Consider the following 24,073-nt stretch of genomic DNA (forward strand, 5'->3'; position numbering starts at 1 on the left):
GGGGACAGATAGGCACTGGGGTTGGCCAGGTGCCATATGACACATGTACTTCAGCAGAACAAAGTAGTACACATTGAGTCTGAAATAGGGAAAGATAATTACAGACAAGGTGACAAGTCCAGCGTAAGCTGTAAGGATTCCATCTGTTGGTAAGGAAGTGTGCCAGGCCCAAGGCCCATTCTTGTGCGGCCCAGCGGGGGTCAAAAGACGCCCCATAGTTTGGCTCTTTCATAAAAAACAAATAAAATTAAGTTACAAGAGGGTCATAGAATTATATGAGTTAGAAAATATACACAGTTATCCTGAGAGTTTTTATCCACAGGGAAGCAACATAATGAAGAGTAAGGTTATAAGATTTAGAATCCATATTTTATCATCTACGGGCAAATTAGCAATTTTAAAATTTAAATTCTCTGAACTTTAGTTTTCTCATATGTAGTAAGATGGAGCTAATACTACTGCTTCTAAATAGTAACTGAGATAATATATGTAAAACCCCTAGCACCTGTCCTAGGACACAGGTATTAAATAAATGCTAACTTATAGGGTCAAACGTATGGGGAAATCTGGATGATATAAGTGCTCCTTTGAATTTCTTTATAAGAAGAAAATTAGCAAATAATGAAGTTGCCAGATAGTTTTATTTAAGGCTTTAAGTATCTGAATAATTGGTTAAAAAGCAAATGTTCATCATTTTTAGAGTTGCACAAAAGGAAAGTAACAGGGAAAGTAATGGCTTGCTTGTCAAATTCATATGATGTGGGGCTGATTTCCTTAAATTAAAAAAAAAAATCTAAGTCTTTGGACCCTGGGGCTCTAAAAATAGCACTTGGAATTAATAGTGTTCTCAGATTCATGGTTCAAGGAAGTCACTACATTTCCTTTGTTTCTTGATGCTACAGATTTAACAACATATTGGTAGAAACGTGTAACTTCTCACATGGACTAGATATCAAGAGACCAGTTTGTGTACATAAACTAAACACTGAAAATGAATACATACAGATATTATGGAACTTATAACAAAAAGGAACAAAAAACAGTATTAATAAAGAGTGGTCTTTTGCATCATTCTCAAAAATTCTTCCTCATTTATTTCTCCATCCCCATCATGATCAGCTTCATCAAGCACTTCCTGTAAAATGAAATGTAAATAGGATATGTGAAATCTATTAAAAAGGAATAATGATATAAATGAACATTCAAATACATACTCAAAACCAAATTTTATTTTAAATGTATTTATTAATACAACTAAAGAATATAACTATAAATTATAATTGTATATAAGTTATATGTGAAATTATAATTATACAAATAAGTAAAATTTACCTGAAGTTCATCATCTGTCAAATTTTCCCCTAGTTCCTTAGCAACCCTCTTGATATTGCTTAGTGATATACTTCCTGTATTATCAACATCAAATAATTTGAAAGCCTTCAATATTTCTTCTTTTTCATCTTTTTCACTCTTAAAAACAGAAACAACTAAATGTCATTAGTCTTTCATTTATTTAGTTGATCAGTCTGGATGTATAGGTCTTTGAGGTCTAGAATAGCAATACAGCAGGTAGCTGAGCTCTATTTACTGCTCTGACTTTTAACAATTATTCCAATGCATTCACATCTGCCCTCAAGGTATTGAAACTCAGGGTTTATTTAAGTGGAAGAGCCACAGGGTGATAAAGAGAATCTATCTTGTATTAACCTCAGTAACTGAGATCCATTTCAAAAATGTAAGCTCCAAGAGAACAGGGAGGTTGTCTCATTCAATGCTCCCTAGGGTAGTGCCTGACACAAATAGGCACTCAAATTGTTTGCTGATTTCAAGGCTTAAAAATGTTGGCCCCGTTCTCTCTATCCAGCCATATATCCTTATTATTTCCTAACAAAAAACCTCTTCTCCACACTGGACAGTCTTCATTACTACCCTGAAAACATCTTTAATCTTGTTATTCCTATCTATCTAAATCCTACCCATCTTTAAAGACCTAGTTCCAATTCTTCCTGTGATTGCTTCAGCCAAAAATTGTAGAAGGCTACTGCTTGTATTTCATTGAAAAACAAAATCACTACTATACATTTTTACACTCATTATGGCCAAAAAATCTTCAAAACTAATGGTGCCGATTCCTTCTTTGTCAATTTCAGCTATCATTTTTTTAAATTTCTTCTTTCTTTGGTTCAAATCCTAAGGCCCGCATTGCAATCTGAAATAGAAAGCAAATAAATTATAATAAGCCACAATCTCATTCCTAGCTCTTAAACTACCTATTAATTACTAGATTCTCTCTTTTTCACTATGGACTAGGCTTAAACCTAGAAAGTCAGGTCAGCAGGCTTAGGTTCCAGTCCTACCGTGCCATAGGACGTCACTGTCACACGATGGGCTTTGGCCTACTCATTGATAAAACAAGAATAAAATGCTTAACAAGATACTGTTTTGTTGACGCAGGCCAGGCATGTACACTGCAGGGGTAGGTGTCTGCACTGAAGAGATTTTATATCAAGCTTTCAGAAGGCTACTGTTAGAAAGATTTAAAGATTGCAACAAAACAATGATAGTTTTTCAAATATTTTGGAATTAGAAGTAATTTCAGAACCTTCAATTCTTTCACATCTCTGGTTCCAGACCCATCAACATCGAATAAATCAAAGCCCTCTTTAATTTCTTGCTTTTGGGTTTCATTCAATTTCTGATGCTCTTTTCTTCCATTGGCCTGAACTTGTGCGGCAGTTGGATGCCTGTAATAAATACACATGTGGGTAAAAGATAAACTGTACCAGAAAAAGTACCAGAACCAGAAGAGTTAATGATGAACTAATTAAATATAATAAACATATTCAAGTATCCTATTCCCTACCATATAATGAACTTCAAGAATTTGCCCCTTTCCCTTTGCTAACATTTGTGCTTTTAGTTATTCATATCTTGCTGGAAAGCCTGGTTCTTTTTTACATCTTACGATTTTCCTTCAAATTAGTGACTTTTGATAGGGAAAAGAGGCAAAGAAGACATGCTAGAATAGTAGATGTTATGTCAGAAAACAATTGGCCTTACTTGGTATATCTTTTTTTAATTTTATTTTATTTTTGGCTGCATTGGATCTTCGTTGCTGCATGCGGGCTTTCTCTAGTTGCAGTGAGCGGGGGCTACTCTTTGTTGTGGTGCGCGGGCTTCTCATTGCTGTGGCTTCTCTTGTTGCGGAGCACGGGCTCTAGGCACGCAGGCTTCAGTAGTTGTGGCACGTGGGCTCAGTAGTTGTGGCTCACGGGCTCTAGAGCACAGGCTCAGTACTTGTGGCACACGGGCTTAGTTGCTCTGCGGCATGTGGGGTCTTCCCGAGCAGGGCTCGAACGTGTGTCCCCTGCATTGGCAGGCGGATTCTTAACCACTGCGCCACCAGGGAAGTCCCTTACTTGGTATATCTGAACAGCAGTGTTTAACACGTATTTACTTTCATCTCTGCCTGTATGTCTCATAATAAAATTTATTTTGTGAGACATGGTTGATTGGAACATCATTTCCTTTCCCACCTTCTCACATACTTTTCTATGTTGCAGAGACTGAGAAATGAAAAAATACATTTTCCAGGTGAAAAATTACTCCAGAGACCTGGAGAAGAATAAGTGTTGGACCAACTATCAGTATCTGGGGAAGATGGAGGTCATCTTCCTGCAATTTGCCATTTTCTGCTGGCAAGCAAGGTCCCAGAGTTACTCCTGGGATTCTTCTGCAGCCTCATTTCAGTATCTTGTCTCCAGCTCTGGGTTAAGAAGCAGGGGTGGCAGAGACTCCACGTCCCGTGTATCTAGATGCCAGCTTCACATATCTTAAGACTGGTTGTGGCAGCAGCAGATTCTTGATCCCTGGACTGCAGATACACTCGTCTTCAACAGTTCCAGTGGCAGAGTTTGTAGCTACCCCGGCCAGTTTTTTCAGAGTTCTGGATGTCTTTCCTAGAGGCCCAGGCCCTCCAACGGTTTTAAAGCATCTTATTCTCTGTATTCAATTCATTTCTAGCTAGACAGCGGTTTCTGTCTCCAACACCGTTGGTAGTAGCGGTTACTGGGGTTGAGGAGGGGAAAAAATGAACTGGAGAACCGCTCTTCTGTCTCTAGAGTTATGGACAGTGAGCTTCTATTCGGCGACGAAGGGCGGGGTTACTAATGACACTCGAGGATCATGAAAGGAGGCGAATAATACATTTCATAAACTAAATTCCTTCCTTGTTCCGGGGAGAAACTTCAGCCCCAGCCCAGCCCCAGTAAGTGGTTGCAGCTTCGCACTCACTATGTCCCCGACCGGCGCCCTCAACCGGGACCTCCGGGCTTCACCCGCCCGCCGCGCAGCCCAACGGCAGTCTTCACAGCCTGCTAGCCGTTGCTAAGGCCGCTCTCGCCGACCTCTCTGCGGCCTCGCCCACCCAGGTTGCCCCTACTGATTGACAGTCATCCCACCCAATGGTCAGAAAAGAAGGTCCTTGAGGCCAGCCCCCTCTCTATTCTCTACCAATAGCGTAACGTTCTGCCTTTCCCTGGCTACCGTTAAGCGGAACTTTCCGTAGGGTTTCTTAGCAACCAGGACTATCCGTTAGCCCAGCTGGGCCCGCGGCGCGCTTGCGCAAAATGCGAACCGGAAGGGAAGGTTCTTCCCCCGGGCGTTTTGGCGTCCCAGTGCCAGGCAGAACTTCGGGGAACTGGAGCCTCCCGTAGGGATGGAGAAAAGAGCGAGGTTCGTAGCGAGGTGCTTCTACCAACTGCTAAGTCTTTGACGGAGATGTGGGGAGATATTGTTTGCTTTTCTAACCTCTTGGGGCCGGGAGAAGGGATGAGACTCTAGAGCCTGGTGGGTCTGGTGAGTTGGTCCAGCTTCGGTTTACCGGCCGGATTACCAGAGGCGGAGGGGACTGCCCTTACCTTGCGCCGCTAGGCATCCCTCAGCCTCCACAGTGCCTGGGGCTTGGACTTTAGCGACTTCCCTCCTCCTTGGTTCACAGCGATTCTGGCCTGGTAGGCAGCATTTCTTTACAGGAGAGGTGTGGTGTGGGCACAGGGGCAGTGCGGGTCTTGGGATGCACATGAAGACTCCCTGCATAGGAAAGAGTTTTTACCATTGTTGTAGCGTTTGTTTGCGGGGTTGGACTTTGGACCCACCCATAATCACCATCAGACTTTTCCACGCCCCCGACATTCTAACCCACAGCCGTTCAGTTGGTTGAATCCCAAGATTTGGCCTGTTTTCCAAATATATCCAGCATAGATCCGCACTGAGTCCGACATAGGTAGCCTGAAAATCCACTTGACTCAGTAACTGTGAAGATTCAGATGCCCATATAACTGCTGTAAACCAAAGCAAATTCTTGGCCAAAGGGCCAGACTTGCTGGTTCTGCCCAGTTCTGAATCTGGTCCGGGACCAGCTAAGGGTGAGGGGGAAGGACTGAGGTGGTAGGAATGAAGAGGTGATAGTCTCTTAAAACTTATTACGTTTAATCACTTACACATCAGGACTCTTTTTTTATGCCTCCTGCAGTGCCTTTTCTAGAGTTAAGTACTTTATTTTCTAAAAATCATCCTGGATTCTCCAACAGTGGATTCAGGAAGAACATTAAGTTTTGCCTAGGTTTTTCCCTTTATCCCACTTATCTCCTTGAAGGTAAGGAAAGAAAAATGTGCAAAGTACATTCTTGAAGTAGTCTCCCAAATCACTTTTCCTACTTTAGTTAGTTGAAACATGGCACATTTTCCAAAACCATCATCCTTTCTTGCTCACATTCTATACCAGGCAGACACCCAAGCATTGTAATAATTGATCTAAAAAAACACACACAAAAAAAAACCCTCAGGATTCTGGAAAATAGGTAAAGTTATTCTAATATCAGAAGTGATTTTTCTGTGAAAAGTTACCCCAGTGAAAATTAAAATGATGCAAATTCAAGATAGTTCGTGAATTAAGTAAAATATTCAGTCACTTAATTATAGTATATTGATTTTTCAGGCCATTAATCTCACTGAGAAAGTTGCTCTTGATTAGTTTCAAGGACATATATTTCTTCTTTACTACTAATATTAAAGGGATTTCTGAGACCAGAAATGAATAATGACCAAATATGTAGAAACAATTCTAATTTTTAGGCTCTCCTGGATCAAGTTTGATCTTATGGCAACTAAAAGGCTGCAGAGTGTGTTCACCTGCTTTTACATCATTCTGTGATTTAGGCTTTTATACTTGGGACATTAACTTTTAGTGAAAATGATTTTTCAATTATAGGCTCAGATTGCAGTTTCTAGGTCTTAGGTAGGAAGTACTCAGTCTTGAAAAATAGCTGTTACTAATTTAATTTTACTATAGAACATTAATAATATTAATCTAGAAAAATGTTAAACCTATTATCACTCTTTTTTTTTTTTTAAATTAATTTATTTATTTATGGCTGTGTTGGGTCTTCGTTTCTGTGCGAGGGCTTTCTCTAGCTGCGGCAAGCGGGGGCCACTCCTCATCGCGGTGCGTGGGCCTCTCACCACCGCGGCCTCTCCTGTTGCGGAGCACAGGCTCCAGACGCGCAGGCTCAGCAATTGTGGCTCACGGGCCCAGCCGCTCCGCGGCACGTGGGATCCTCCCAGACCAGGGCTCGAACCCGTGTCCCCTGCATTGGCAGGCAGACTCTCAACCACTGCGCCACCAGGGAAGCCCCCTATTATCACTCTTAAATCTACTAAATTTATTTAATGCTTTCTACATATCACGTACTATGCCATGTATTGGGTGAGTTTGAAAGGAACTGAGTGTAGAGTATAAAGATGAATGAAAGCAAGGAACCCACAGAGTAGTGGGGGAGATAGGCACAGACCTAAATACAGTATTTTTAATTCAGGGTGCTAAGTGCTTTAGTAGATGTGTGTAGACAGTACTTTGGCAGTCCAGGAAGGAGGTGCTACTTCTTGAGGCATTGGAGGAGGCTGTATCAAAAATGTGGCATTTGGGTCATGAAAGATATATAGCATTTGCCAAGGTGAAGAAAGCGTAGGGTATTCAAATCAGAGGATAGTATGTGCAGAAATGAAAGTAAATGTATGTTGTAGTGTGACTAGATCATGGGGTTTATAAGGAAAGGTGGAAGGTGAGCCTTATAAATTAGATTGAAGTCAGATTATGGGACACCTTTACCTAGGTAAAGACTTTATTTTCTAAGATGAATAGTTGTTTTAGGCAATAGAGTGATCTGATTAGGTTTGTGCTTTTCAAAGATAGTTCTGACAACCATGTGAAGGAGGAACCATTTTGGAAGCAATTAAAGGGCCTCAACCAAGGCAGTGCCAAATAGCAATCATGTCGACTCCAGAGGTGGTAGAACCTTAAATTTATGGTGGAGGAATACTGACAATGGCATCTGTTTAGTCTTATTTCAGTTCTGTACTTAAATGTAAGATAATAAATGTGGTGAAAACCACATTGTCAAATATTTATTGAGTACTTGCAATGTGTCAGACAGTGTTATCAGTATATGGGATACGTCAGTGACTAAAACTGCCCTCCTGGGAATTACATTCCAACAGAGGGACATAGTCAATAAATAGTAAATAAGTAGAGTATGTACTATTTTATAAGGTGATAATGTTATGGGAAAAGAGAAATTAGAGCAAATAAAGGGAATCCAGAATGTAAAGGGAGAAGAGGAGTTTGCAGTGTTAAATAGGATGCTCAGGATAGGCCTCGTTGAACGGGGGAGATTTGCATAATTATATAGAGCTGTGAGACAATAGATTTCTTGGGGAAGAGCATCCCAGAAAGAGGGAAAAAGTAGAACAGAAACACAGGTAGGAAGCATGCCTTGCATGTTCCAGGAACAGAAAGGAGGCCAGAGCAGAGCGGTCAAGGGATAGAGTAGTAGGAGAGTTAGAGAGGTAAGAGGGAGGAGTACAGGTTATTAGGGCGTCATAAGGACTTTGACTTTCACTCGAGTAAAATGGGAAGGCTTTGCAGATATTTGAGCCGAGGAGTGAAAACATTTCAGTTAATTTTTTAAAGGGATTCCTGTGACAGACAAAGGAGTAAAATCTTTACTTTCTAAGTTGGAGGTTTTTAAGCAGTGGAGTGATATGATTAGACTGTATTGGGAATGGACTGGAGATAGGCAAACTCTTCGTTTTGTAGCTAATCATACTTGTCAGAAAATATTTATTTTTTTAAAATGCAGCTCCTGAAACACATTGCATATCTTAGTGTTTGAAGCCAAGTACCTTAGACAAGACTAGACGTGATCTTAGGAAAAGAAGGCTACTTCTGATGTCAAAGATCTCGGTCAAGTAGTCTGACTCTGCTCTTCTATGACACACTTAAAAAGTTAAAGGAACATTAAGGTGGCAAGTAAAGTTGTTAGGGATCCCAGTAATGAAATGGAGAGCTGTTTGTGGAAAACACTGGTGCTGACGTATAGCAGACAAGAATCAAATCGTGTCAGTTCAGTGCCAAGAAAAGTCGCCAGAGGTATTTTTCATCTTTGAAATGATCTATTTCGCCATCCTCTTTACGGTCTTTACCTTTTTATACTCAGTCTTTTCTGAGAGGGATTCTTGTTTGAGTTTTTATTTTATGTTAATTGTAGTGAATTATCATCTCTTCAAAATAATCATTTAGGAACTCTTCTAAACTTGGGAATGCTAAGACTATTTTTTTAAAAAAATTTACTGCTGAAACTTGGAATAGGTTTTTCAAATGTTGAGACAGATCTCTTGAATATTAACTTTGCTAATCAGCTATATATGACTTTTTGCTTGTAGATTAGTTTTGTTTAATTTCATACCTTCTCTGGGAAACGTTTTTCACATAAATTAAATACAGACTAAGTTTGAAATAGCCCATGACTTATTCCTTTTGCTCTAAATTCTCTATGACTTTTCCATTCATACAGTGATATGCTGTGATTTAAACATAGTATAGAAAGGAAACCATAAACAGAGACTCTGACACCTGAAAAAATTGGGCATATCCATGTTAAGGGTATAAACAAGGCTTGGAAAAAGGCCGAAAGGCTTGGAAGTGGGAATTGCAGTGGAAGAGTCTACAAAAGAGAGTGTGAATTACTATCATGCTAGGTAGAGGGGCAGCCAGAGAGCAGTATTGTAATAATAACATGGGACTTTGGCATTAGACAAATGTGGGTTTTAGTTCCAACCTTTTACTTACTAGCCGTGAGATTTTATATGTTACTTAATTATTCTTCATTTGATACATAATTAAAATAGGTTAATTATAGTATATTTATATGTGTGTGTGTGTGTTAATTATGGTACAATAATAAGTTAATCATATTGTTGTTGTGGGAACTACATTGCATAATGCATGTAAACTGCTTCATACGTAGTAAGCTCCCAAAACGTGTTAGGAATGAAAAACAAAAGCAAAAGGCCAGTCTTGTCTTTTTAAATGTATCTTTTCAACAAATTATTCTGGAGCACCTGGATATCCAAGAAGGAAAAAACAACCCCTACTCCACACCATTTACAAAACTCAACTTAAGATGAATTATAAACATAAATGTTAAAGCTAAAACAAAAAGAACAAAGTCGGAGGACCCACGCTTCCTGACTTGAAAATTTACTACAAAGCTAGAGTAAAGCAGTGTGGTCCTGGCTTAAGGATGCTTATATAGACCAATGAAATAGAATTGAGAGTCCAGAAGTAAACCCATACATGTGTTGCCAGTTGATTTTTGACAGAGGTGTGCCAAGACCAATCAGTGGGGAAAAGAACAGTCTATTCAATGAATGGTGCTGGGATGATTTTATATCCAAATGCAAAAGAATCAAGTTGGAACCCTACCTCATACCATATACATAAATCAACTCAAAATGTATCAGTTAACTTAATATAAGAAATGAAATGATGAAACTCTTTGAAGAAAAAATTGGGTTAAATCTTTATAACTTTGGATTTGGCAATGTGTTCTTAGATATGACACCAAAATAGACAAATTAGACTTCATTAAAATTAAAAACTTTTATGCATCAAAGTACATTATCAAAAAAGTGGAAAATACAACCTACAGACTCAGAAAATATTTGCAAATCATATTTTGATAAGGTGCTGGTATCTAGAATATATAAAGAACTCTTACAATTCAACAACCAAAAGACAAACAACCCAATTTTTAAATGGGAAAGAGATTTGAATAGATATTTCTCCAAAGAAGGTGTACAAATGGCCAAAAAGCACATGAAAAGATGCTCAACGTCTTTTGAAAAACAACCACAATGAAATATCATTCACATCCACTAGGATATCTATTATTATAAAACAAAAATGACGCAAAAAAACAGAAGTGTTGGTGAGCGTACTGGGTTGCATAGTGTCCCCCCCCCCCCAATTCATGTCCACCCAGAATCTCAGAATGTGATTTTATTTGGAAATAACTTATTTGTAGATATAATTAGTTAAGATGAGGTCATACCAGATTAAGGCACTCCCTGAATCCAATGACTGGTGTCTTTTTAAGAGGCCATGTGAAAGGGAAGCAGAGATTGGAGTTATGCTGCCAAAGCCAAGGACCTGTGGGAACAACCAGAGGCTGGAAGAAGCAGGAAGCATTCTTCCCTAGACCCTTCAGAAGGAGCATGGCCCTGCAGATACCTTAATTTCAGACGTCTAGGCTCCAGAACCAGGAGATAATAAATATGTATTGTTGTCAGCCACGCCATTTGTGGTACTTTGGTAAAGCAGCCCTAGGAAACTAATACAGCAAGGGTGTGGAGAAATTTACGTGCTTGTACACTGCTGGTAGGAAAGTAAAATAGTTCAGCTGCTACGGAAAAGTTTGGCGGTTCCACAGAAACTTAAACACAGAATTATCAAATGACCACTCCTATGTATGTACCCCCAAAGAATTGAAAACAGGTCCTCAAACACTTGTAGACAAATGTTTTAGTATCACTGTTCACGATAATCCAAAAGTAGAAGCAGGGGACTTCCATTGTGGCACAGTGGTTAAGAATCCACCTGCCAGTGCAGGGGACACGGGTTCGAGCCCTGGTCCGGGAAGATCCCACATGCTGAGGAGCAACTAAGCCCGTGCGCCACAACTACTGAGCCTGCGCTCCAGAGCCTGCAAGCCAGAACTACTGAAGCCCGCGTGCCTAGAGCCTGTGCTCCGCAACAAGAGAAGCCACCGCAGTGAGAAGCTTACACACTGCAACGAAGAGTAGCCCCCAATCTCTGCAACTAGAGAAAGCCCATGCACAGCAACAAAGACCCAACACAGCCATAAATAAATAAATAAATAAATAAATAAATAAATAAATAAATAAAAATAAATTTAAAAATAACAAAAGTAGAAGCAATCCAAATGTCCATCAACAGATTAATGGATAAACAAAATGATAGCTACCTACATACATACATAAAAAGGAATGAAATACACATACTACAATGTGGATGAACCTCAAAAACATTATGCGGAGGGGGGTGGGATGAATTGGGAGATTGGGATTGACATATATACACTATTGATACTATGTATAAAATAGATAACTAATGAAAACCTACTGTACAGCACAGGGAACTCTATTTAGTGCTCTGTGGTGACCTAAATGGGAAGGCAATCCAAAAAACAGGGGATTTATGTACACGTATAGCTGATTCACTTTGCTGTACAGCAGAAACTAACACAACATTGTAAAGCAGCTATACGCCAATAAAAAATTTTTTTAAAACATTATGCTAAGTGAAAGAAACCAGTCACAAAGGGTCCCATATTATATGATTCTATGAAATATCCAGAACAGGTAAATCCACAGAGACAAGAAAGCAGGTTGGTGATTGCCAGGTGGTGGGCGGGGAGACATACAGGGAGGAACTGCTTAATGGCTACAGAGTTTTCTTTTGGGGTGATGGAAATATTTTGGAACTAGATAAAGGTAGTGGTTGTACAACACTGAATGTTCGAAGTGCCACTGAATTGTATACTCTAAAATGGTTAAGTTTATGTTATATGAACTTTACCTCAATTTTAAAAAAAGACTAAAACCATAAAGCTTTTAGAAGAAATATGGAATGTCCTTTGTACTCAGGAGTAGATGAAATTTTTAAAAATAGAACCCAATAACCATTTAAAAAAAGACAAAAGGACTAACAAAATAGATTGTCAGGCAGTATTAAGGGCCACTTGCAGTGTGGAGTCATGAACTTAAAATGGCACCAGTCAGCGTGGTTGTGTGTGTTTTTCTGTTTATTTTCAGCTGCCCCAGGGTAAACATGGAGTAGACAGAGTTGGATTTCATCAGGATTAGTGGCTTTTCAAGGTGAGTAAGATGAACCAAAAGAGAGACAAGGACTTTGAGAGTCTATGTACAAGAGAATGATTATAATCCGCAAATGGGAATTTAAACTGGGTAAGTAGAGAATTGATAATATGGGGTGGAGGACAGCAAAAATATGGTAAAGATAAGAGAGCTGTAAGACAGGATGGGTCTCAGGATTGTTGGAGTCTAGAGTATAATTTGATGCTGTCTAGGGATATACCTGAGTATATCAAGAGTTTTATTTTTATTTTACAGAACTGAAAATTTCACAAAAGAGGTTTTGAAGCTGAGTTCAAACAATTTATTATATGTTTTCTTAGGCTGTACTGGCTTTTCTCCTTAGTCCTTGAAAGCCTCTAGGAAGCTACTCTTGAGCAACAGGTGCTGTGGCTTCCTGCTGATCCTAAGGTGTATCTGGAACTGTGGAGCTCTTCAGAATCAAGGATGACTCTAGGTATTACAGGAACAAATTTACCAGTGCTGTGGCCAGCATTAGAGGAAAAGCAAAAACTCCGAGAGTTGTTTGCTTTTTGATATTTTGGATTTAAAAGGTTGTGGTAAACAATATGCTCGAGGGACTTCCCTGGTGTCCAGTGGCTAAGACTCCGCGCTCCCAGTGCAGGGGGCCCGGGTTCGATCCCTGGTCAGGGAACTAGATCCCTCCCGCCTGCTGCAATGAAGATCCCGCGTGCCGCAACTAAGACCTAACACAGCCAAATAAATAAATATATTTTTTAAAAATATTAAAATATGTATATATATATACTTGAAGAATTATAAAGTCTTAGAGTTGGAAGAGAAGTGTATGTTATCTACAGTTTTAGCTGTAGTGCTTTAAGAGCCCATACCTCACAAGACAGGTTATTTTATTACAGACAGCTTTTCAATTAGAGGGTACTCGTTACAAAGTTCTTTCTATTGGGCTAAGGTTTTTCTCTTATAACTTCTTCCTATTAGTTTTAGATGTGAATTCTGAAATATTACCTGGAAAAAGTCTAATTGCTCTCCAACTTCCTTTTTTTTAATTTATATTTATTTATTTACTTATTTATTTATTTTTGGCTGTGTTGCATCTTTGTTGCTGCGTGTGCGCTTTCTCTAGTTGCGGCGTGCGGGGGCTACTCTTCGTTGCGGTGCACGGGCTTCTCATTGCTGTGGCTTCTCTTGTTGCGGAGCACGGGCTGTAGGCGCGTGGGCTTCAGTATTTGTGGTGCACAGGCTTAGTTGCTCCGTGGCATGTGGGATCTTTCCAGACCAGGGCTCGAACCCGTGTCCCCTGCGTTGGCAGGCGGATTCTTAACCACTGTGCCACCAGGGAAGCCCTTGAACTTCCTTTTAAACAGTACTTTTCCCCCCTTTATATTCTAATCAATAGCCAAATCCATCCTTTACCTCCATCCCTCTTCCACATTTCTCATCTAGATAACCATGGCCTCTCTGCCTCCAGTCTGGCACTCATCCAGTCAGTTCTCTACACTGTTATCAGAGTGGTAATATATCCGAAACACTAATAATAAATACTACTAATAATTTTAATATTACTTAATTTTATTTTTAATATTATTTAATATTATTTTGTTTTCTATTATAAATTTATTATTGTTATTGCAAGTACTCATAAAGCACTATGTGCCAGGCACTGTTCTAAGCACTGTACTCATTTACTCCTGGTAATAACCCTATGAAGTAGATTCTGTTATTATCCTCATTTTTCACATGTGAAAACAGGGCAAAGAAGTTAAGCCTTGCTGAAGGCTACACAGTTAGTAAGCAGTAGAGACGAGTTCAAACCCAGACTTCTAGATTCAGAGTACATGCTTTCAGACACTACATCAAGCTGTTTCTTCATCTCCCCCCTTAAGGCACTTCCATGTTTCCCGTTATAAGTAGGGTCAGGTTTGATGTGGCGCGTACTGCCCTTCATGATCCAGCCCCTTTCCTCTTCTAACACTTCATGTCCTACTATTCCCCACTACTTGCTTTATATTCCCGTGAAACTAAATTACTTGTACACTGTGTTTTTGTCACATACATGTGCATTTACTACTACCTCCTTCAACTTGCTAATTATTTTTTCAAATTATTCTTCAAGACTCATTTCGGACATTGTGTTCTTCTGGAAATATTGCCTGTTGCTTGCATGATCCACTTCCCCTGTTGGATGAAGTGTTCCTCCTCCACACACCCATACCCTTATCATTAATATCATTATAATGCTGTATCATTGCACTGACCATATTTCATGGAAACTACATATATCAGAAACTCCTCGAAGGCAGGGACTGTATCTTACTTTTCTTTTATAAGCATCTTTTATAACCATGAATTGCACTGAATAAAGTTCCCAGTTTTAATTTTATTTGCAGATGATGATTCATGGTGATGGCTTGCAGGGTCATAAACAAAAGAAGGCACATGGGACTTCAACAGCTTTCATCGTTTGCAGAAACAGGAAGAACTTTCCTAGGCCCAGTAAAATCATCCAAATTTATTATAGATGAAGAGTGTCATGGAAGTGTGTTAATCAGTTCAACAGTAAGGCTTCTTGAAAGTTTGGATTTAACCAGTGCAGTGGGACAACTTCTCAATGAAGCAGTTCAAGCACAAAATAACACATACAGAACTGGAACCAGTACTCTTTTGTTTCTTGTTGGTGCATGGAGCAGTGCTGCTGAAGAATGTCTTCATTTGGGCGTCCCCATTTCATTAATAGTGTCTGTAATGTCAGAAGGCTTGAATTTATGCAGTGAAGAGGTAGTTTCCCTTCAAGTACCTATCCACAATGTATTTGACCGTATGGTTAACACAAAGACATTTTCTGGACCTGAAACATTTAGTGTCAGCATATACCCTTTTCTCCAAATCCCTTCAGGTACTGGTTTGATACAGAAAGAGCGTGATCTCAAAGATGTTGCCTCTCAGTCATTGGCCATTTACAGTCTTTCTGGGAGACCTGTTAAATCGCCTCAACTCTTTAGGTCTCAGGCTAAGGTTGGAGCAGATGAAAACACATCACAAACTCCTCAAACTCTGAAAAACAGTCCACTTGCAGACACCCGCTGCAGAAAGTCAGTACTAACCCACAGTAGACATTTTAGTAGGACAGGTAATAATCAATGGATAAGCAAACCAGATGTATTTCTAGAACAACTTAGTGCAGCTACTCCCAAGACTTATAGATGTGATGATTTGGTGGAGTTGGAGGTGGGTTTGAGTCACGGAGGTCACAGCAGCATGAAGTTAGTAGACGAAGCAGTACGGCTACAATATCAGAACGCACGTATGCAACAAGGCAGCTGTACAATGCCATTTCTTTTTGACATTTCAAGAATCTTCACTTGCTGCTTACCGGGTTTACCTGAAACTTTTTCTTGTGTCTGTTCAGGATATATCACTGTTGTATCAATACCTAGTACTACTCTGATCAAGGAATTGCAGAATCAGCCTATCCGGGTAGTTCTTGTTGAAGGTGATCTCACAGAGAATTATCGCCACCTGGGATTTAATAAGTCTGCAAGTATTAAAACAGTATCAGAAAGCTTGAAGCTTCAACAAGATGGCTCAGAAGAACTGTGGACAGATCATGTGTTACAGGTATTAATCAAGTTCAATGTGAACCTTGTCCTGGCACAAGGAAATGTGTCTGAACGCTTAATTGAAAAATGCACAGACAACAAGAGGTTGGTAATTGGATCAGTGAATGGCAATGTAATGCAGGCTTTTGCAGAGGCTTCAGGAGCAGTGCAGGTGGCCTACATTACACAAGTAAATGAAAACTGTGTGGGCAATGGTGTCTGTGTGACCATCTGGAGAAACATTCCCTTTGATGCTGTAGATCAGATCAACAGAATGGCAATCGTGTTAAAAACAGAAGGAATTAATTTGGTGACAGTAGTGCTGACTAGTCCAGTCACTGCCCAGATGCAAACCAAAGAAGATACCTTCTGGACTTGTGCCTATCGTCTGTATCATGCTCTAAAAGAGCAAAAGGTCTTCCTTGGAGGTGGCGCAGTTGAATTTTTGTGTCTTAGCCATCTTCAGATCCTTGCAGAGCAGTCTGTGAATAAAGGAAACCAAGGCTGTTCAGGATGGCTTCATAATACTTCCTCTTGGCTGGCCTCATCTGTGACACAGTACAGACCGACTGTGCTTAAATGCCTGGCAAATGGATGGCGCAGATACCTTTCAACTCTCCTGTATAACACTGCCAGTTACTCATCAGAATTTGAAGCCGGCACATTCATTCAACATCATCTACAAAATGCTACAGACTCTGGCTCTCCTTCATCTTACATCTTGAATGAATATAGTAAACTAAATAGTGGGATTTTAAATTCAGACATTTCAGATAAACTGGAACAGATTCCAAGAGTTTATGACGTTGTTACACCAAAGATTGAGGCATGGCGCCGAGCTTTGGATTTAGTACTGTTAGTTCTTCAGACAGACAGTGAAATTATCACTGGACTTGGACACACGCAGATAAATTCGCAGGAATCAGAGGGCTTTTTATTTTTGTAGTGTTATTGGCTAAGTCTTTGGAAAATAATCTTTGGTAATATGTTGTGCTAATAATAAATTTTCTAATAGCCAAGTCACAGTTTCTAAAATGCCAGCTTTTACCAAGAGAAAATAATTGATGTGTGTCAATAACTGTACAGAGTCGGAGATTTCACCCTACTTACAATTTTTTTTTCTATTTCTATATTTTTATTCTATTCTGTAGCTGGACATGTCTCTTTTTTTAACATTTTATTGGAGTATAATTGCTTTACATTGTCGTGTTAGTTTCTGCTGTATAAGAAAGTGAACCATTTATACGTATACATATATCCCCATATCCCCTCCCACTTGCATCTCCCTCCCACCCTCTCTATCCCACCCCTTTAGGTGGTCACAGAGCACCGAGCTGATCTCCCTGTGCTATGCAGCTGTTTCCCACTAGCTATCTGTTTTACATTTGGTAGTGTATATATGCCAGTGCTACTCTCTCACTTCGTCCCAGCTTCCCCTTCCCCTTCCCCGTGTCCTCAAGTCCATTCTCTACCTTTGTGTCTTTATTCCTGTCCTGCCCCTAGGTTCGTTAGAACCTTTTTTTTTTTAGATTCCATATATATGTGTTAGCATACGGTATTTGTTTTTCTCTTTCTGACTTACTTCACTCTGTATGACAGACTCTAGGTCCATGCACCTCACTACAAATAACTCAATTTCATTTCTTTTTATGGCTGAGTAATATTCCATTGTATATATGTGCCACATCTTCTTTATCCATTCATATGTCGATGGACACTTAGGTTGCTTCCATGTCCTGGCTACAGTAAATAGAGCTGCAATGAACATTGTGGTACATGACTCTTTTGGAATTATGGTTTTCTCAGGGTATATGCCCAGTAGTGGGATTGCTGTTCACCCTACTTATAATTTAACAGGTTAGCCTGCTCCTGTTTCATGGGATGCTACAGAATACACAAGATGCTTGGATCAGAGGCAAAGGGCTTTTATTATTCACAGGAAAAGCAGTAGCCAGAGCTTCAGGTTGGCTTGCATCAGTTCCCCAGTTCTCTAAGTCCCACGAAAGCAACACAGAGGGCCACTGATGGCAGCCTGCACATGCAGTGTGTTGTGTTATGGAAGAGGAACACTTGGGGTAGCCACTGCTTTTATAGTAAGCAGAAACAATCCTGTTCTTTGTCCAAGGGCAGTTGTTACCTCATGCCTCAAGGCTGCTCAGTGTGAACACAAGCCTGAGACATGGACTGGGTAAAGATAGGCCTGGCATCCTGAGAAAGTACGCAGTGTCACTCAGAGCCATAGTGGATAGCCTCCTCCAAAAACTCACTCTTCAACCTGATATGTTCTTGGCCAGACTTGAGTTTTCATGTGAGTATGCCACTCTGTCGGCTACTCTGATTAATCTGGCAGACAGGTTGCTTAGTCAATACCAAATCTATTCAATTGTTCTCATATACCAACTAAATTAAGGCTACTAAAACAGATTCTGAGCAGCAGGGTGAAGCCAGGCTGCAGTACTGACCTCACTCATGTTCCCAAGGGTCTTGAATTTAGTCAAATGTAAGTTCCAAGGGAGGGCCAGTAGGTCTTTTTATTAGCCAGAATGTAGTCTAAGACCAATTGTTATCCATTATGAACCACGCAAGGGAGCTTTGACTGTCTTACCTGTCTTTGGTGTCATTGCCAAAAATTACAGGAGGCAATAGATGGGCCAAAAGGCAACTCCCATCACTAGTGGAGATACCTTTGTGGCCCATTTTCCCCACATACAAGCACATAATCCCAATAGGCCCAGGTCACTGTATATCAGGATTTCTTGTTAAACCTGAACTGAATCACCATTATATAAATTTGATTAAGTCACATGGGTAGTGCTACCCAGTAGTTTCAGCCTCAGTTGCCATGCACGGCAAAATCCACGGCCACTCAGGCATTAAGAGAAGCATATGATCAGTCAGATTGAAACAAGGTTATCCTGGTTCCTGTGCTTGTAAGTGTTCTTAACTGGGAGCTGCCATTGATGGCATCATGTCCTGCCTTCTGTACCAAATAAGAGGCTTAACAAGGAGTTGAGCCTCCTTTGTGGTGGTGGCTTGTGGTGGTCAAGGAGATATAGCATCTGCTTGTTTGATTCCCAGAGGGATGAGTGCTATGAATCTCTCCAAATGGTATCAAGGAACTTTACTTGGCAAACAGTGTTCTGAATTTTGTTCAGGTTTATTGGTCACTCCTACTGGTAGAGGTAGATAACGCCACAGTCAGGGCCATTGAGACAGGCTTCTAACTTGTCAACCACAGAACATCTATATATCACCTGTATAGTCAACATCTGACGTATCAGAGCACAGAGGCACGCACACTCAATGGCAGCCTGTCGATGGGTTAGGATGGGTTAGGGCATGGTGGTCGCTGGCAGGAAGCTTGTCTCATTTCTCTACTTGTAGCAATACCCCGAATGGAGAACCTCCTCTGGCACTTTATGAGCATTTAAGTTTAAGCACATAACACCTCGATGCCAATTATGTATTTTCAGGATAATAGTACATTGAATTGGGCCATTGGGACCCACCCACAGGGTCACTTTTTTCCTTTACTGCAAGATTTGCTCCAATCCTATCAGTTACCTTTAGTCACTTTTTCCCCCTATGGAAACATGGACCAAGAAGTTTAACACTTTCACATTAGGGGCTTTAACAGTCGCCAAGTGTTGGTGTTATCTCCCTGATGGGTAGCTCAGGAAGGAGCAGAGAGTGAGGGTGGCAGGCAGGGAGGTTTTGTTTTTGGGGTTGTTTTTTTGACTCTACATTTCAGTGTTGGTGGCAGCTTCTCCCCGTGCTGTTCCTAGTATCTGGAGAGCACCCAGGCTCCAGGGATCTTCTCTTTGTCCTCCGCTGGCCATTGCATCTCACCAGTGCCCTGCAGTCCTGGGTACCTTGGGCCACCCTGTACGCAGTAGCCACTTCCCTCAGGGACTGGGTAGCATGGTCCCTTGGGCACCTGTATCTAACAGAGCTATAAAAGTTTGAGTCACTTTCTTCCCCAGAGTCCCCCCGTTACACTTGGCTTTCTCCGTACAGCAGATGACTTCAGGGTGGAGGGTGCCGGAGGTGTTAAGTGTAGAGGGAGAGAACGGCTCCATGCCAGGAAACACACTCTGTGTTTACTTTTGGTTTTGATCAGCTGCCCAACTTGTGCTCAACAAACTTGTATTTTTGGTCTACTCAAAGTTGTATTTCTTCAGCCACTGGCGGTCCAGTGGTTAAGACTACGTGCTCCCAGCGGAAGGGGTACGGGTTTGACCCCTGGTCGAGGAACTAAGATCCCACATAAAAAAGTTGTATTTCTTCCTTGCTGACAGCATTTCTTTCAGCAGGGGGACCCCTTGACTTCGTGGGAGCAGCCGGTTTCTTCTCAGGTTGTGCCATGGGGCACGCTGCCTTGTTGCCATGTTCACATTCTTCCTTCTCCCACCCAACGTGAGTGGGCAACAACCAAGACACCATTTAGTTGTATGACCTCTCTCTCATACTTAGTCTCCAAACATTCATTAACAGGTAGACAGTAGGCAGCCCATAATCCCCTCCCCCTTACCCACTACTTGAGTGAAAACATTCACTATGGAACCCATGGAATCATATCTCTTAACCCCACCCACTGGGGCTCATCTTTTCCAGAGAACCGTAGCTCTCTCAAGTTAAAACTGGCAAGAACTATGCAGGGTCTGGGATTTTGCTCTGTTTACAAGCTAACAAGTTGGCCTATTAAAATTTCATGCGACACTGGCAGAAGACTCGAGACTCCTGGGTCAGAGACAAAGGACTTTATAAAAGTAACCAGAGCTTCATGTTAATTTATGTTAGTCCCCTGTGCTCTCAGGTCCCTCAGGGGTGACAGGAGCCCATGATGAATGCCTACACACGTGGTAGTTTGTGTTACAGTAGAGGAACACTGAGCTCAGGCGATTCATAACTTTTATAGTAAGCACAAGTAAGCCCATTTTTAGTCTGCAGAAAGATATTACGTCATCATTCAAGGTTGCTCACTGCAAACACAGGCTTGAGAAATGGCCTGGAAAAAGAGAACTCAATGCCCAGCAAGGACATGCAGGGATGCTCAGAGCCCGTGGCAGACTGCCTATCCCAACAAAGTCTCTTTTGCTACTTAGCCATAAATTGAACATTATAAGGCCTAAATTTATGTGTGTAGTTTTTGGAAATGAATATTAGAAGAGCTCTGAGAAAATAATAGTATTAATTAAGTTACTGATTACCTATCATGTTCCAGGCACCATTCTAAACTCTTTGTGTATTGCATTACTTTGCTAGGGTCACCTCGACAAAGTACCACATACTAGGTGGCTTAAACAACAGAAGTTAATTTTCTCACAATTCTGGAGGCTAGAAGTCTGAGATCAAGGTGTGGGCAGGGCTGGTTTCTTCTGTGGCCTCTCTCCTTGACTTGTAGATGGCTGTCTTTTCCCCACGTCTTCATAACATCGTCCCTCTGTACCTATCTTTGTCCAAATTTCCTCTTCTTGTAAGGACACCAGTCATATTGGATTAAGGCCCACCCTAGTGACCACATTTTAACTTAATTACCTCTTTCAGGACCCTATCTCCAAATACAGTCACATTTTGAGGTACTGGGGTTTGGGACCTCAGGGTATGAATTGGCGGAGGAACACAATTCAGCCCATAACTCGTATGTAGTCTCAATCTTTGCAACATCTATTTTCTCCATTTTATGGTTGAGGATATTAGCTTAGTGAGGTTAAGAAACTTGCCCAAGTTCTCACAGATAATAGGTAGTAGAGCTGGAATTTGAACTAAGGTTTTATCTGGCTCCAAAGTCTATATTTCTAAGCATTAATTGTGATATGAAACTTTTTTTTTTTCTATAAGGTAACAACAAAACAAAAGAGAATGCCTGGTTTATTTACAGGGCTAATTTAAATGTATCGGAAAATATAATTTGATTATGCTCATGCTTGGGTAAAAGAATATCGTTTTTGGTTTGGTGCTTGCCTTACAATGTGATAACCTGAGAACTTTGGACAGATAATCATTCTAGTTATACATACCGTCTTTGTTCACAGAATAATAACAATGTTGAGTATTGAACTGTTTTTAAAAATAAAGGATATTATTTTACTTGAGTAGGTAGCGACATATTATTCTCCCTCTGTATACTATTAACACATAGTTTTTGTTAAAATAGTACGAAGATTATGTGTCACTAATATTAACATAGATGTTCAGCTCATTTAGCATAGATTATTTTTTATGAAGTTCGTATTTGCATGTATTCATACTATTAAGTACTGAGTAGATCTTGTAATAAATACTTTCCTTTGAAACTAGAAGTCTCACTCTAATATAGATTTTGTAAGTTTGTTTTGTTCCCAGATTTAAGAAAAACTTTGTACTCTCGTGTGGTTTATCAGCTGTTTTTCTAATTCTTATAAGAAATACCTTTAACTTTTAATTACTCAAGTAGTTTTTCTGTCCTTGCAAACTGAGGACAATCCCTTGAAAAAACTTGATTCATCTAAGTAAGTGGGGTTTTCAAGAAACCCTATCTATAAGCAGGTATAGACATTTCTTAAAAGACCAGCGCAGTGTTGATATCTTTGTGAGACCAACCTGCCTCTTGAATATTACAGACTACAAAGAGGTTTGCAGTTAACTTACCTCTGCATTATAGCCCATTTTCCCAAAGATAAATAACTCCTCCTTGACAAGGGGTTAATTAGTTCTTCAAAAAATAATCTTTAAAAAAATTCCAGTAATGGAATTGTAGGAAACGTATTCCAGATTATAGGCAGGTGTGCCTGCCCACCCAGAGGCTGCACAGATGCAAGATCAGCAGAAAAGAATTGGGAAGCAGGAAGAGCGAAGGGGCTACTGACAGGTCACTGTGAGCTACAGTCCCCAAAACTGCTCACAAGTACTTCCAAAAGGAAAGGAAATATGAATGGAAAAAACAGTGTAAGCAGGTTTGAGAACTAACCTACGGGCGTCACATTCTGGGTGAGTGCAAAACAACAACAAACAAAACAACCCCAGCTCTACGTGTCTATGTTGTTGCCTGAAATAAACAGACTACCAGATATTTCTCCTGCAAAGATGGGTTTATTCAGGATCAGCAGAGAATTGCAATTCAGGGTCTGCAACCGTGGCGAGCCACATGCAAGTCCCCACGTGGCAAGGGCAGGAGAACACTTTCGTAGGAAGGAAAAGGAAGTTGGGAGGGTTACAGCAGAACAGAGTCCATGGCGTTTCATTGGCCGAGTCCTTGCCAGCAAAGAAGATGAAGTCTCTCTTCTTCCTGTTGGGCTCTGCTATTGTCCCAGGGCATGAGAGCTCCCGTTCTGGTCTCCCAGCTCTATTTAATTGAGGTATCTGTGTTACTATTATTATTTTTTTACATAGCGGATGTAGGAGAATTGACTAGTGCTGTGGTGATCTAAGCTCTGAAGAATATCAGAAATACTCAGCACATGCTGTAACCAAGCAAAGGGCTCGTGTGCCCTCAGTACAGAAAGCCAGACTCTGGCAGCCAGAATTTTCAGCGAAGTAAGGATTTATTGCAGGGCACCAAGCAAGGCAGTGGGAGGCAAGCCCCAGATCCACTCCAACTTGGTCTTTGAGTTAGGAGTTTTTAAAGGGGAAGAACAAAGAGGTTGGGATTAATTATCATCTTGTGACATTTCTTAATTATAGTTTTGGGAGTCAGGATGTCTCTGGTTTACAATTCTGTGGCCAAGTGGTCCATGGCTTGGGGGGTCTGTTAACTCATCTTACCCTGTAGAAACAACCTGAGTTTGTACGTTATTGATGGTATCTATAATAGCGATTTTGGTACATTAATGATGTTAACAACAGCAATTTTAGTACATTAATGATGTTATCAACAGCAGGAATCTTAGTCATCTGACTCTGGTTGATTAGTTCAGTTCGCACAGGATTGAGATCAGAGGGGACAAGAATGGGAATAAAGCTGTGGATAGAGAGATTAATCATAAACTCAGTAAGGGAACTCGGTTTTAGGGGGACTCGGTTTCAATACTTCCTTCCAGGAGAACTGAGTCACACCCTGAGGGGAAAAAAATGTTGGAAGCAAGTAAAATAAAGCAAGGCAGGAACACTTGGAATAAGGGAGAGAGAAGAGCTACATTGGGAATGGTGAAACAATGTCATTTTGTATTAGGATGGGTGGCCCGGAAACTTGGAGGAATAAGAGCTCTGAAGATAAATGTAAC

General features: G+C 40.5%; 2 protein-coding genes across 3 annotated transcripts; one reads left to right on the forward strand and one right to left on the reverse strand.

The window, feature by feature from the left end:
* Positions 1-1,027: 1,027 nt before the first annotated feature.
* Positions 1,028-4,287, reverse strand: LOC309661363 (centrin-4-like). Its single transcript, XM_082463103.1, is given in 7 exon segments — positions 1,028-1,135; positions 1,333-1,487; positions 2,091-2,163; positions 2,165-2,209; positions 2,603-2,692; positions 2,694-2,744; positions 3,420-4,287. Coding segments are annotated over 7 exon segments (672 nt in total). The 5' UTR covers positions 3,588-4,287; the 3' UTR covers positions 1,028-1,045.
* A 13-nt stretch (positions 4,288-4,300) lies between these two features.
* BBS12 (Bardet-Biedl syndrome 12) lies at positions 4,301-21,970 on the forward strand. Of its 2 annotated transcripts, XM_082462829.1 has the most exons (4): positions 4,301-4,734; positions 12,235-12,297; positions 14,664-15,577; positions 15,683-21,970. In XM_082462829.1, exons 3-4 carry the CDS (start codon positions 14,674-14,676, stop codon positions 16,816-16,818), a joined length of 2,040 nt encoding a protein of 679 aa, XP_082318955.1. In that variant the 5' UTR covers positions 4,301-4,734; positions 12,235-12,297; positions 14,664-14,673; the 3' UTR covers positions 16,819-21,970. The 2 variants fall into 2 exon arrangements, with proteins under 2 accessions (XP_082318955.1, XP_082318954.1); XM_082462828.1 differs by having other exon boundaries at positions 14,664-21,970.
* The last annotated feature ends 2,103 nt before the right edge of the window (positions 21,971-24,073 follow it).

Source organism: Balaenoptera physalus (assembly GCF_965194825.1).
Source record: "Balaenoptera physalus genome assembly, chromosome: 5".
NCBI lineage: Eukaryota > Metazoa > Chordata > Mammalia > Artiodactyla > Balaenopteridae > Balaenoptera > Balaenoptera physalus.